The sequence below is a fragment of the Anomaloglossus baeobatrachus genome, chromosome 4, assembly GCF_048569485.1.
Source record: "Anomaloglossus baeobatrachus isolate aAnoBae1 chromosome 4, aAnoBae1.hap1, whole genome shotgun sequence".
Taxonomy (NCBI): domain Eukaryota; kingdom Metazoa; phylum Chordata; class Amphibia; order Anura; family Aromobatidae; genus Anomaloglossus; species Anomaloglossus baeobatrachus.
In genome coordinates this window covers 347,603,040-347,616,628 of record NC_134356.1, presented here as the reverse complement: position 1 = coordinate 347,616,628, position 13,589 = coordinate 347,603,040, and the positions used below count along the sequence as shown (strand labels likewise).

Genomic DNA, 13,589 nt, shown 5'->3' with positions numbered 1-13,589 from the left:
ATTTTTTTCTTAGCAAACAAAAAATGAAGTTATTTTTCTAGATCATATTACTCAGCCCTAGCTAAATATTTCCAATTACAATGTTTACAAAGCTGACAGCTTGTGACACACGGCTGAGCAAATAATCATCAAACTTTTATTATGTACACTAACACACTCTTGTTTTTCTCTAGTTGCAGTTACTGGAAGTCTCCATTTTTATTTATATAGCTAAGTATTTGCCTAAATTCAATTAGTTTATAGATATTTTAACCATTAAGTTTCTATTTATTGAAAATTTTTGTTTTTTTTCCCCTCACTAATGACATTTATTATCACTTTAAAGAGATTGTCCACTACGCACTTTCCATTCTTGTGTTTCCCCCAACAGTACAACACAACCTATTCTCACTTCTGGTGCCGTTCCAGTGGTGTGTGCACTGCTTCTCCCAAGGATTGTGTGACATTATGTCACACGATCCCTGCAGCCAGTTATGGCTGGCTTTGCTCAAACCGTCCTTCGGAGGAATCAAGACATCTGCAGGAAGTGAAGTGAAAGCTGCTCGCTGATTCCTCCATCTGAGGTTAAGACGTTGAATGGAACAGCAGTGTGCATCTTGACAACCACTCAAACCAAAGTCTACTTAGCTATCTTCGTCAAGCCCACAAACTGGTATGGTGGAATAGCATAAATTCTATTTGGTGTAGAACCGCAACGAGGAGGAGTGTGAGTTGTACTGGGGAGAATTGGGATTCTGTAATGACTGATACTTAAGATACTCGGGCAGCACGGTGGCTCAGTGGTTAGCACCGAAGTCTTGCACTGCTGGGGTCCTGGGTTCGAATCCCACCAAGGACAACATCTGCAAGGAGTTTGTATGTTCTCCCAGTGTCTGTGTGGGTGTCCTCCGGGTTCTCCAGTTTCCTCCCACACTCCAAAGACATACAGATAGGGAATTTAGATTGTGAGCCCAAATGAGGACAGTGTTCCTGATGAATGTAAAGCGCTGCGGAATATGTTAGCGTTATATAAAAATAAAGATTTATTTATTTATTTAAGGTGAGAAATCCAGTGATTCTTATGACCTTATCTGGATAATATGTGATGAATTTAATTAGTGGGGAAACCCTCTTAAATAATTTCAATATAAATGTCAAGGAGCGCACCATAATCCAAACAATGTGGACAATCTTCATGGACAAACTTTGTTATAATAATAGAATACATTATTTCTAAGGCTATGTTGCCATGATGAGTATTTGATGTTGTAAATTTTCTGTAGCATTTCTGCACCTATTAACTAAATTTGGTGACTTTTTTCCATTGCATTTTTGATCATGCGCTTTTTGTCTCTTTTTGGTGTGTCATGTTTTAAATAAAGTTGCTTGGGTTTGATACTTCCTGTTTTTTGCCTTTTATTGGTCATGTGTAGATTACTTGAGTTTGTAGAGCTTTTTACATATGTGGCTTTTATTTGTGGCTCTAATACAATTTTATGATGAAAATCCGCCCATAAAACTGGGCATAGCGGCAAAAACAATTGACAATTTGGGAAATTCAAAAAGGGACCACAGGTCACTATTATAATGCATTTTAACCCCCTCACCTCAAGCACTGGTAATGAGATTTCTATAAATCCAATCCACATTGCTTGAATTATAAGACACTGCGGTATAAAACAAACTCGCTATCTTAACCTCATGATATTTTTCAGAAATACAGAGAATATTTTTGCTCATACCCTTAGTAATAATATTAATTGCTATACAGAAGTGGAAAAAAATAAAGTATTTTTTTTATATATATTATATTGTTGTAGAATAAAGTATCAATTGCTCTAACCTAAATAGTTACTGCAAAACATTACTTTTTATGAAAATGTTAAATTTTTATTACATTTACATATATATATATTGCACATATTACAGGTAAAGGTCCAAGTACTACTCAGTTATCTTTGTAGTAACTATTAAAATTAATCCGCAATAAGAAATCTTCAAGATGTGGTTGATAGCCTCGATTTACAAGCTTGGTCACCACTGTAAAAACAAAAAAAAAATATTACATTGCGTGTATAGAATTGTTTTCTATGGTACAATTATATCGTAGTAACACATGCTACAATAAAAGAGATTGGGCACGATTCGTTGGTGTATTCTCAAATGGTTATTTTTGTGTGTTAATAACCCCCAATTCGTGAGTTTTTGATTTGCACCTTTTTTTTAACCCGTTCACGCATGAAACTACACCAGCTGTGTGTGTGTCATCTTGAAACATCTCTGGCAAAAAAAACGAGAATGAATATCGCAAGACAAAAAAAAATGCACATAATGAATCCGGGCCAGAATGTCTTCTTCACATGGCAATGTTTTTTTTCAATCCATTTCTGTTTTTGATTTTCACAAACAAAGAAAACACAACAGCATGATGTAGGCAAAAAGACTCTTAATTCAACAAAGTATTACTGGATGTAGCCATTCTGACACAATCAGAATATTTAGATTTAGCCATGTAGCAGAGCTAAGAGAGCGGCCCACACCTGCCTTGCTATAGAGATTGGCACCTCGCTGTCAATGTACAATCAGAGAATGAGGTGTGCCATACTGCTCTGCGCATTACTTTGTAGTCACGCAATGATAAGTCCTGCTGCTTAATCAAAATTAGAAAATAACCAACAGATCGAACTGTGACAACACAAGCATCCCTGAATCCTATGTTTTAACTCTTGCAGCATGCTGTCTTCAGCTTACATAGCAAAAACCTGCTGACAGAATCCCTTTTAAGAATTAAAATTACTTGTCAAAGCTAAAAGACAATAAGTAAAAACTACTAAGAGACGTACCTTCAAACAGAAAATCGGAGTAATACTTGAAGGTGTCATAGGATTGCTGCATCAATCCATAGTTGGGATGACTGGCCATCTGCTTTTCCTTGTCACACATCCACGACTGAGAGATTAACTGTGTACGGAATTTCAGAATAAGACTGAAGATGCTGTGGATGACGTTCATCAATGGGGCAGCTTTCTCGGTCAGCAATCCCCTGAAACACAAGCAGATTACTAGAATGAGCCATAATATGTAATTTGTTGCAGATTTTCAGTACAGATTTTGCACAGAAAAAGTACAGAACAAAACAAGTAAAAGGATTCCAGAGCATGCGGTAGATGGATATTTCTCCAGAAACAATAACAAATCAGTGGACAGATGATATTCTGCAAATGAAAATGTGTAATTTTTTTTCAAATGGTCTTTCTGGGCATCCCCATCAATATCCATTATGTTTTATGAAACTGGTTTATCCTACATTAGGAGGGGTATATATAGCATCTTTGATGAGATTCCCCATTAAAAATTCTGCTATACTGGATGTATATATTTACATCCCCCAAAATGAGGACTTACAATCATAAACATAACATTATAGAAAAAATACATTTGCTCTTGCAAGTAGTAACGCTTGTGAAAGCTTACACTGTTAACCCCTTAACGACCCATGACGTACTAGATACGTCATGGATCGTGTTCCGGTAAGCCCCGCCCCCTGCCGCCGGTGGGCGGCGGCGATCGGCGCACATATCAGCTGTTATCAACAGCTGATATGTGTGCCTGCTAGCCGCGGGTGGAATCGCTTCCACCCGCGGCCATTAACCCCTTACATTTCGCTGCCAAAGTCTTGGCAGCGATATGTACATGGGCGCCGCCATGACAGTGACTTACCCCGCCCCCGCCGGAAGTCACGTGACATGATCACGTGACTTTCGGCGGTTGCCATGGTAGCACAGGGTCATGTGATGACGCCTGTGGCTAACATGAGTCACTTCCTCTCAATGCCGGAATACAGCCGGCATTGAAAGTGAAGCAGCAAATCTGCAGTTCTCAGCTCTGTAGCTGAGATCTGCAGATTGTGCAAAGCGATCGGATTGCTGATCGCAATAGCCCCCTAGGGGGACTAGTAAAATAAAAAAAAAAAGTAAAAAAAAAAGTTTTAAAAAATTAAAAAAAATAAAAAAACCTGAAAGTTCAAATCACCCCCCTTTCACCCCATTGAAAATTAAAGGGTTAAAAAAATAAAAAATACACACATATTTGGTATCGCCGCGTTCAGAAATGCCCGATCTATCAAAATATAAAATCAATGAATCTGATCAGTAAACGGCGTAGCGGCAAAAAAATTCCAAACGCCAAAATTACGTTTTTTGGTCGCCGCAAATTTTGCGCAAAATGCAATAACAGGCGATCAAAACGTAGCATCTGCGCAAAAATGGTACCGTTAAAAACGTCAGGTCAAGACGCAAAAAATAAGCCATCACTGAGCCTCAGATCCTGAAAAATGAGAACGCTACGGGTTTTGGAAAATGGCGCAAAACGTGCGCCACGTTTTTCGGACAAGCTTGTGAATTTTTTTTAACCCCTTAGATACAAGTAAACCTATACATATTTGGTGTCTATAAACTCGCACCAACTGAATAGGATAACTGAAGTGAGCACTAATATATATATATATGAGTGCAAGCCAAAAATACATACTATATATAAGAATAAGGCTGCACATCAAACTTAGATAATGGTATAATGCCTCAAGCATATGGAAAAATATTGGAATATACAATGAAAAATGCTACTTGCTAATTTGAACATGTGAATAATGAATTGCATACCTGCTATGAATATTAGGAAAAAGGAGATATTTAGCAACCCCAATATAGAGATATACCTTGACGAGGTTTTGGGGCTCAGTTACATTGATCAATGCGATTGCTAAATATCTCCTTTTTCCTAATATTCATAGCAGGTATGCAATTCATTATTCACATGTTCAAATTAGCAAGTAGCATTTTTCATTGTATATTCCAATATTTTTCCATATGCTTGAGGCATTATACCATTATCTAAGTTTGATGTGCAGCCTTATTCTTATATATAAACTCGCACCGACCTGAGGCATCATACCCACACATCAGTTTTACCATATAGTGAACACGGTGAATAAAATATCCCAAAAACTATTGTACAATCCCACTTTTTTTGCAATTTTTCCGCACTTGGAATTTTTTTGCCGTTTTCCAGTACACTATATGGTAAAACTTATGGTTTCATTTAAAAGTACAACTCGTCCCGCAAAAAACAAGCCCTCATATGGGAAGATTGATGGAAAAATAAAAAAGTTACGCCTCTCGGAAGAAGGGGAGCAAAAAACAAAAACGCAAAAACGGAAAGTGCCCGGGGGCTGAAGGGGTTAAAGGAGTTGTCCAGTAAAAATGTTTTCTAATGTGAATATATAGAACTTACTAATATTCGTGAATTATCATTGGTGTCTTGATCTTAACAGTAGTCACATCTGGCTTCTGCTTGACATAGGACTCTGTATTTTAGAGCATGATTAAGTGCCCACCTATGTAAAGGGCGCAGGCTGTCTATCATATTTACAATAAATGATCCAGCCCACTTCTCTGTCTATAAAATGGCCATGACACAAAAAAAAGAATGGCTTAACTAATGTAAATGGGCCAGCTGGCCAGCCCCATTCACACACACCTGACAACCATACAACAATACAAGCTGGATGTGGCCCTGTACTGATGGCTGGAGATTGGAGCACATTTACTAATACAAGTCATTCATATGTGGGTTTTGATTAATTCCCTTTAACTGTTATCTGTAAATGGAAAATGTTGTAAATTCTTAATAAAAAAAAGACTTGATTTGAAAGAAAGAAAAAATTTTTCCACCTGGACAATCTTCTTTAAAGTTTTATACTAATGTGATGCACATAAATCTTCATCTGACAGACATCACTGTAACTAAATCGTCATATGCCACACGGAGAGGATTTACAGTAATCTACATAAACAATCCTTTCAGCTGATCACATTGGTTCCTACCTAAAGAGTGCCTTATTCAGGTATTCTGTGTGCGTCTTGCGAATCTCCTCCAGGTTACTGACGCTACGAAGTTTGTTTTTGAATTCACTCCACGTAACGTGCAGAATCTGGTTAGCGATGTAACCCTGAATGACCTTCACAAAGTGCTGCATTTCATGGCGGTAAAGCTGAAGCTGTCGATACTGGACAGAATTAGAAGCTTGATTCACAAGCGCTGTAGAGGAAACAAAAAATAATAGATTTCTCACGTTTATTTGTTACCCCTCACCCCCAGCCTTTCACCTTCCTGACCAGGCAATTTTTTACAATTCTGACCAGTGTCACTTTATGATGTAATAACTCTGGACACTTCAACGGATCCCAGTGATTCTAAAACTGTTTATTCGTGACATATTGTGGTAAATTTAAGCAAATTTTACATTTCTAAAAAAGGAAAATAGGTAACAATGGCACCAAAATGTGTCACACAATATCTGCTGAACGTGGCAATGCCCCATATGTGGCTGTACAGTACTGTTTAGCCACACCGCAACTTGGGGGGGAGTTCTACTTGACCTTTTGAGCGCAGAGTTTCCTAAAATAATTAGTGGACTCCATATACAGAGCAAAAGTAGTAATAGTACCAGCACAAATTCGTAAAAATGTTTTATTCAAGGCAAAAAGGCATAAAAACAAGAAGGTGGGTAGATACAAAATATAAACTGATACAAGACGAGTATCTGTACCTGTCCAGGCAGCCATTATCTATCCCCTATTTCCTTGAGATGGCTGGATTCTCATTGTAAATAAGCACTTGTACCTTGCCCCCCCCCATCTCATAGTAGATTGTAAGCTCTCACAAGCAGGGTTGTCTTTTTTGCTCTAATTATTGTATTTTCTATAATTGTTACTTGTTTGTATATGATCCTCCTGAATTGTAAAGCGCTGCGGAATATGTTGGCGCTATAGAAATAAAGATTATCATTATTTATTATTTTATCCACCTACCTTCTTGTTTTTATGTCTTTTTGCATTGAATAAACAGATTTTTGTGTACTCACCGTAAAATCGTTTTCTCTTAGCCATCATTGGGGGACACAGGACCATGGGTGTTATGCTGCTTAGCCATAGGAGGACAATAAGTAGATGCAAAGATGTTAGCTCCTCCCCTGCAGTATACACCCCCTGGCCAAGCCAGGCTACTTCAGTTTTAGTACACAAGCAGTAGGAGAAGTAACAAAAAAAGTGAGTGAATACTCATAACAAAAAAGTACTGAGACAGAAAAAAGCTAAGGCCCAACAGGGCAAAAGGGAGGGTGCTGTGCCCCCAATGATGGCTAAGAGAAAACGATTTTACGGTGAGTACACAAAAATCCGTTTTTCTCTGACGCCTCATTGGGGGACACAGGACCATGGGACGTCCTAAAGCAGTCCATGGGTGGGTAAACAATAAACATAGCAACCCAAGGACTAGGAACCAATCCCAGATAGCCAGGAGCGCCTACTGAGATAGGTACTCCACTATCGTTTGCAGAATTTTCCTACCTAGGTTCGCCTCAGCCGAAGCCTGGGTATGGACTCAGTAATGCTTTTAAACAGTATGTAGGGAACACCAGGTCGCAGCCTTACACCTCTGTTCCACTGAAGCCTGATGCCTAATGGCCCAAGAGGCGCCAACTTCTCGCGTGGAATGAGTCCGCAGCCCACTAGGAATGGGCTTGAGTTGCAAGCAGTAGACCTCCTGGATCGCAGCGCGAATCCAGCGAGCCAGTGTTGCCTATGAAGCTGCCTCTCCTTTCTTAGGCCTTTCAAGAATGACAAACAAGGAGTCTATGTTCCTAAAGGGGCTGTCCTGGGTACGTAATATCTGAGAGCCCTCACAAGGTCTAGCGAATATAGAACCCTTTCCACCCTATGGACTGGGTGTGGACAAAAGGAAGGCAGAACAATGTCCTCGTTCATATGAAACGGGGAAGTAACCTTCAGAAGAAAATCCGTAAGGGGGCGTAGAACCACCTTATCCTGATGAAAGATCAGAAAGGGTTCGCGGCAAGAGAGTGCTGCCAGTTCCGAAACTTGTCTGATGGACGTAATCGCCACTAAGAATGTTACCTTCCAGGAGAGAAGAGCAAGAGAAGATTCCTTAAGAGGTTCAAAAGGGGACCTCTGGATATCGTCCAAAACGAGATTGAGGTTCCATGGGTCCAGCGACCGTGTATACAGAGAAACTAGATGTGAAACACCCTTGGGGAAAGTCTTGACTTGCGGATTGCAAGCTAGGCGGTATTGATAGAATATTGAGAGAGATGAAATCTGCCCCTTAAGGGAGCTGAGGGCCAACCCTTTTTGCAACCTGACTGCAAAAAAAAAATAAATCAAGATTTATGGGGATTGCCAGAGGCATAGGTTGGACATTAGATTCCCTGCACTGGGAAAGGAAAGTTTTTCACGTACGGTGGTAAATACGGGATGAAGGCCGGCTTTTGGGCACTGTACATGGTGGAGATGACTGCAGGAGAGAATCTCGCTCTTGTTAAAGTCCAGGTTTCAATGGCCAGGCCGTCAGCTTCAGGGCTCTGGAGTTCTGATGGGAAATGGGTTCTTGGGTCAGCAGGTCTGGGATGCTTACGAGGCGCCATGAGCAATTGTACTAATTCAGCATACCAGGCGCACCTGGGCTAGTCCGGTGCTATTAGTATCACCGGGACTCCTTCTGCCTTGATCTTCCTGATTACTCGCGGCAGCAGAGGCGAAAAACATTTAAGGTAGACGGAAACTACTTCAGGAGACTAGAGAATCTGCGCCAATGGACTGTGGATCACGTGGCCTGGCTAAGAACGCGGTTACCTTTCCGTTCAACCTTGAGGCCATTAGATCCACGTCTGGCGTACTCCAGTGAGTGCAGATGTGTGGGAACACTTCTGGGTGGAGAAACCACTCTCCTTGGCGACTTAGGAGGTCCGCCACCCAGTTCTCTACTCCCGGTATGTGTAACGCTGAAAAACACGGACCCCCGTCGATTAGGCCCAGGTGAAGATCCTGAGGACCTCGAGATGAGCTGTCTTGCTGCTGGTACCTCCCTGCCGATTGACATAGGCCACAGCTGTTGCATTGTTCAATTGGACCCGAATCAAACGACCTGCTAGCAGAAGGGGGGAATGACCTGAGCGCGAGAAGATCGCGCTGATTTTCAGGATGATTTCTGGGAAGGGAAGACTCCTGGGGTGTCCAACGTCCCGAAGCAGTGTGGAGCCAGTACGCTGCTCCCCAGAATAAGAGGCTGGCGTCCGTGGTCAGGAGTAACCAGTCCACTTGGGGGAGAAAAACTCCTCGATATGGAAGAGGACTGAAGCCACCAGCAAAGCGCATACCTGACTGAAGGTGTCAGGTGAAAAGTTCGTCTAAGGAAAAGGGGCTCTTGTCCCAGGCAGCTAGAAGCGCAAGCTGCAGTGGGCGGTGGTGTGGCTAAGCGAGCAGCACTGCCTCTATAGCCGCCGCTATTCTACCTAGAACTCTCATACTGATTCGTATGGAGCGAGAGGAGTACGTAGAGGGCAGTGTACCGCTTGTTGTAGAGCGGTCGCCTTGTCTTGAGGGGAAAATATCAAGCCCCGAAGAGTGTCCAGGGACATGCCCAGGGAGGAGACGGATTTTGACGGGACCGGGGATGATTTGACTGGAATCAGAAGCCGCCCTAAGCGGGAAAGGGTGCCCACAGAGATCTGCACGCTGGTTGAGCCCTTGATGAGGTCATCCAAGCAAGGCAGAACAGCCACTCTCCTGGTGTGAAGGGCACTCATGGTACCCGCCATGACCTTAGTTAAGACCCTTGGTGCTGTGGCAGAGCTGAGGGTAGGGCCACAAATGAAAGAAAAAAAAAAAAAAGTCCTGAACCGCGAAGCGGAGGAACTTTTGGTGAGCTGGAGCAAAGGGTATGTGCAGGTACGCGTCCCCGATAGCTAGGGAGGCAAGGAATTCTCCTTCGACCATAAAGGTAATAATGGACCCTAGGAAGTCCATTCTGAATCACCTTACGTGCACATGTTTGCTCAGGTGTTCGAGGTCCAGGATGGGACAAACTGACCGTCCTTTTTTGGGGACCACGAGAGGTTAGAATAGAAGGCCTTGAACCTCTCGCCGTCCGGAACAGGTATCATCACCCACGCTGTTTGGAGGGAGTGGATCGCTGAGGAGAAGGCCTCGTGGTGTTTTGGAGCCTTTGGGGGGGGGGGGGGGGTTTTGAGAGAAAAGACTGACCAGGGGATCGGGTCCAGAATTCAATGTGGTAACCGGAAGACACAAGGTATCACACCCATTTGTGGTCTGAGGCGGAGGACGACGAGACTCCTTGGTCTTTGTCTAGACTGCCAGGACGAGGTGGACTCGGGGAGCGCTGAGAAGGTCGGGCCCTGCGTGTCTAGTAAAAAACATCCTGGGCTAGAGTTGGGGGAGGGAGGTACTCTTTTCCTCCCGTGGCGTCAGACAAAAAAAGAGCCTGTCCAGACGATCGGCAAACCATCGGTCTGGAAACGAGTACTGTGAGAGGCTTCTTAGAGACAGAGTCCGCTCTCCATTATCGGAACCAAAGGGCCTTATGGATGGCTATGGTATTTGAGGCGGCAATAACTGCGCAGGTAGCAGCGCCGAGGGAGGCCTGCATGAGGTACTCTGCCGCCGCATTAATGTGAACTGTTACATCAGTGAGGGTCTGAGGGAAACTGGTAGTCCTGGTGCCTGTGCGACCCAGACGGAAGGGGAGAGGGACCCGCGGCCTCGAGGCAAAGCGATCGAGCTGCTCCACTTGTCTGTCTGTCGGGTCCTTGAAGGAGGATCCATCAAGTAAAAGACAGTAGCGTCCTACAGGCAGGCAGAAGCTGGGTGAGGGTCCACCGAGGCCGGATCGGCCCAGCCCTTAGAGACAGCTAAGTCAAAGGGGTACCGGGACTCCATGAGTTTACGGATACCGAAGCGGCGTCAAAAAGCTCTTTTTTTTTTTAAATTTCTTCACCCTTTTAAAGGAGACCACAGGGTCAGTAGTAGTGGATGGGAGATCTTCCACATGCAGAGTTTTGGTAGATTGCTGCAATAAGGGAGTCCATCGCAGCTTGATCGCTCGGGGAGGTTGAAACCAAGGAATCATCCCGGTACAAACATCATTCCCCTTCCTCCGGCTCCTCAGAGACCGCGGAACATGTGGGAGAACCCCATCTGTGAACCCCAGAGGGAGACCCATGGGGGTCATGCCCTTTTTCTGATCTGAAACCGGTGAAGCAGAGGGCTGATTCTTATTAGAAGGACCCTCTATAGAGGTGTCATCAGGCTGCGTTCTGTCCAGGGGCCCCGAGGGGTGTAGGACGATGTTGCATAGCCAGCACCAGGTTCTGGGAACTGTGCCCATTCTGGGGGACTGGGAGCCGTAGGCTCTGGGCTGGCAGCGGTTGCTGCGGGGGGGGGGAGCTACAAAGGCACCAGACTCACAGAAGGAAGAGGTGCTATCATCCCCTAGTAGCTCAGCGTGGCAGGATATATTAATAGTCTTATAGTTGTTGCTGTAGTTGTGCAGGGCATAAAACATGTGACTACAGCCCCTGGCTGATGAGCCACAAACTCTGATTGTAGTGAGGGAGAGTTTGTGGCTGCAGAGTTAATATGTAAGTGAGGCTATAACTCATCCAGAACCCTGATGACCCTTTCCCCCTCCTGCGTCACAGTTCCTGTGGTAAGGAGGAAGCCAGCTCTGAGAGACGCCCACAGGCTCTGATCACAACAAGAGGGAGCAATGCTCTGCAGCAATGCTCTGCAGATCCTGTGTGAGGAGGGTTACGCGCGCTTTCGTGAGGAAGCGTGGCTTATCGTGTGTCTTAGGGGGCAGGGCTTAGCTCTGACAAGAAGGCAAGAGAAAATATAATAAACAAAAAAATGGTGGGAAGGGACTCCCCTTCCCCCCTCCAGCCCTGTACAACAATGGTGGACAGAAAAACCTCTATAAGTGTACCGCAGCTGCGGGTGCACTTAGTCCAGGGAGTTGTCCCCTCCCCCAGCCACAGGTGGAATGCTCTGCAGGTGTCTGCAATCACAGCCCACGTGCATCCAGTCAGTGTGACCTTTGCTCCAGTTTCCTGTCAGGGAGCCAGTGTGCAGATTCTGACGCCTTCTGTGCCCGGTCACAGAACGTGTATCAACTCAGAGCCTGCCAGAGGGACTGAGGAATGCTGTGGGGCTCTGGAAAAATCAGAATTATCTCACCTCAGCTCCTGTGGAGATGGCAGTCTGGTCACGCTGGTGCGGAGCGAATATCAACTCAGAGCCTGCAAGAGGACTGAGGAAGTTTTTCATCTGCTCTGGGCTGTGGAAAAATCGGAATGATTTCACCTCAACTCCTGTGGAGATGGCAGTCTGGTCACGCTGGTGCGGAGCGAATATCAACTCAGAGCCTGCAAGAGGGGCTGAGGAAGTTTTCATCTGCTCTGGGCTCTGGAAAATCAGTGCCATGAGACCTGTCGTCCAGTGAGTAACAGCCCAGGATCCAGCGTCGCAGGAGGTGGTACGGGGAGGCAACACTCCGCGTTCCCGCCTGTTGATGGTTTTGGGAAATCGGTCCCCGAAGTAACCGTCGCCCTCTAAAAGCAAAAAATTCTTGCTGCAGTAGTCTGCAGAGATGTGCCTCCTATAGACACTAAACTAAAACTGAGGTTGCCTGACCCGGCCAGGGGGTGTATACTGCAGAGGAGGAGCTATGCTTTTGCATCTACTTAGTGTCCTCCTATGGATAGGCAGCATAACACCCATGGTCCGGTGTCCCCCAATGAGGCGTCAGAGAAAGTTTGTTTTTTGAGGCCATTGAAAGGGAAAATCTTGTTTGAGCTGTGAAATGACGATAGTAGAAAGGGAAATATTCATAGCGTACGACTTCATTGAATTAGTCTGCAAACCTGAAACTTGCTCAAAACGCTGGAGAGATTGGAGTAGAGCGCGCAGAGAAAATTGGGGAGTGGTTAGGGAAAGGAAGATATCTGCAAACATGAACAATGTATGGGTAACCAATGAAATTTCTATGCCTTAAATATTTGGGTTATTGCGAAGGTGGATCACTAGTGGCTCTATTTATTGTAAAAAGAAATAGCAAGGGCAATAAGGGGCATCCTTGGCAACTGCTCTGCTTAAAGGGAACCTGTCACCAGATTCCAACATGCTATATATAAGAGCCCAGGCCGCTGTGTAGAACGTAAAAACGAATTTATAATACTCACCTAAATGGTTGGTTCGGTGCAGACTGGTCAAATGGGTGTCTCCGTTCTCCAGGTGCGGCGCCTCCTCTTTCGGCCATCTTTGTCCTCCTTCGTCTGGAGCCTGGATGCATGACGCGTACTACGTCATTCACACAGGCAGGCATTTAGGTCCTGCGCAGACGTACTTTGATCTGCCCTGAGCAGGGCAGATCGAAGTATTGTAGTACGCCTGCGCAGGATCTCAGTGCCGGCCTGTGTGCATGGCGTAGTACGCGTCATGCACCCAGGCTCCAGAAGAAGGACAAAGATGGTCAAAAGAGGCGCCGGTATTGGAGAAAGGAGCCACCCATCCGACCAGTCAGCACTGTACCGACCATTTAGGTAAGTATTATAAAGTCATTTTCACGTTCTACACAGTGGCCTGGACTCTTATATACAACATGTTAGAATGCTGTATATACTGTAAGAGCCCACTGGTGGTGGCCACCAAATCTGGTGACAGGTTCCCTTTAATAGG

The 13,589-nt window shown here is 44.5% G+C and overlaps 1 protein-coding gene across 1 annotated transcript in view; it reads right to left on the bottom strand.

The window, feature by feature from the left end:
• Positions 1-938: 938 nt before the first annotated feature.
• The window catches only part of TUBGCP6 (tubulin gamma complex component 6), a 184,724-nt gene continuing 172,073 nt past the window's right edge, over positions 939-13,589 (bottom strand). Inside the window, 3 exon segments of the mRNA XM_075343451.1 lie at positions 939-2,019; positions 2,823-3,022; positions 5,865-6,078. Coding sequence (XP_075199566.1) covers positions 1,928-2,019; positions 2,823-3,022; positions 5,865-6,078 — 506 coding nt within the window. The 3' untranslated portion in view covers positions 939-1,927.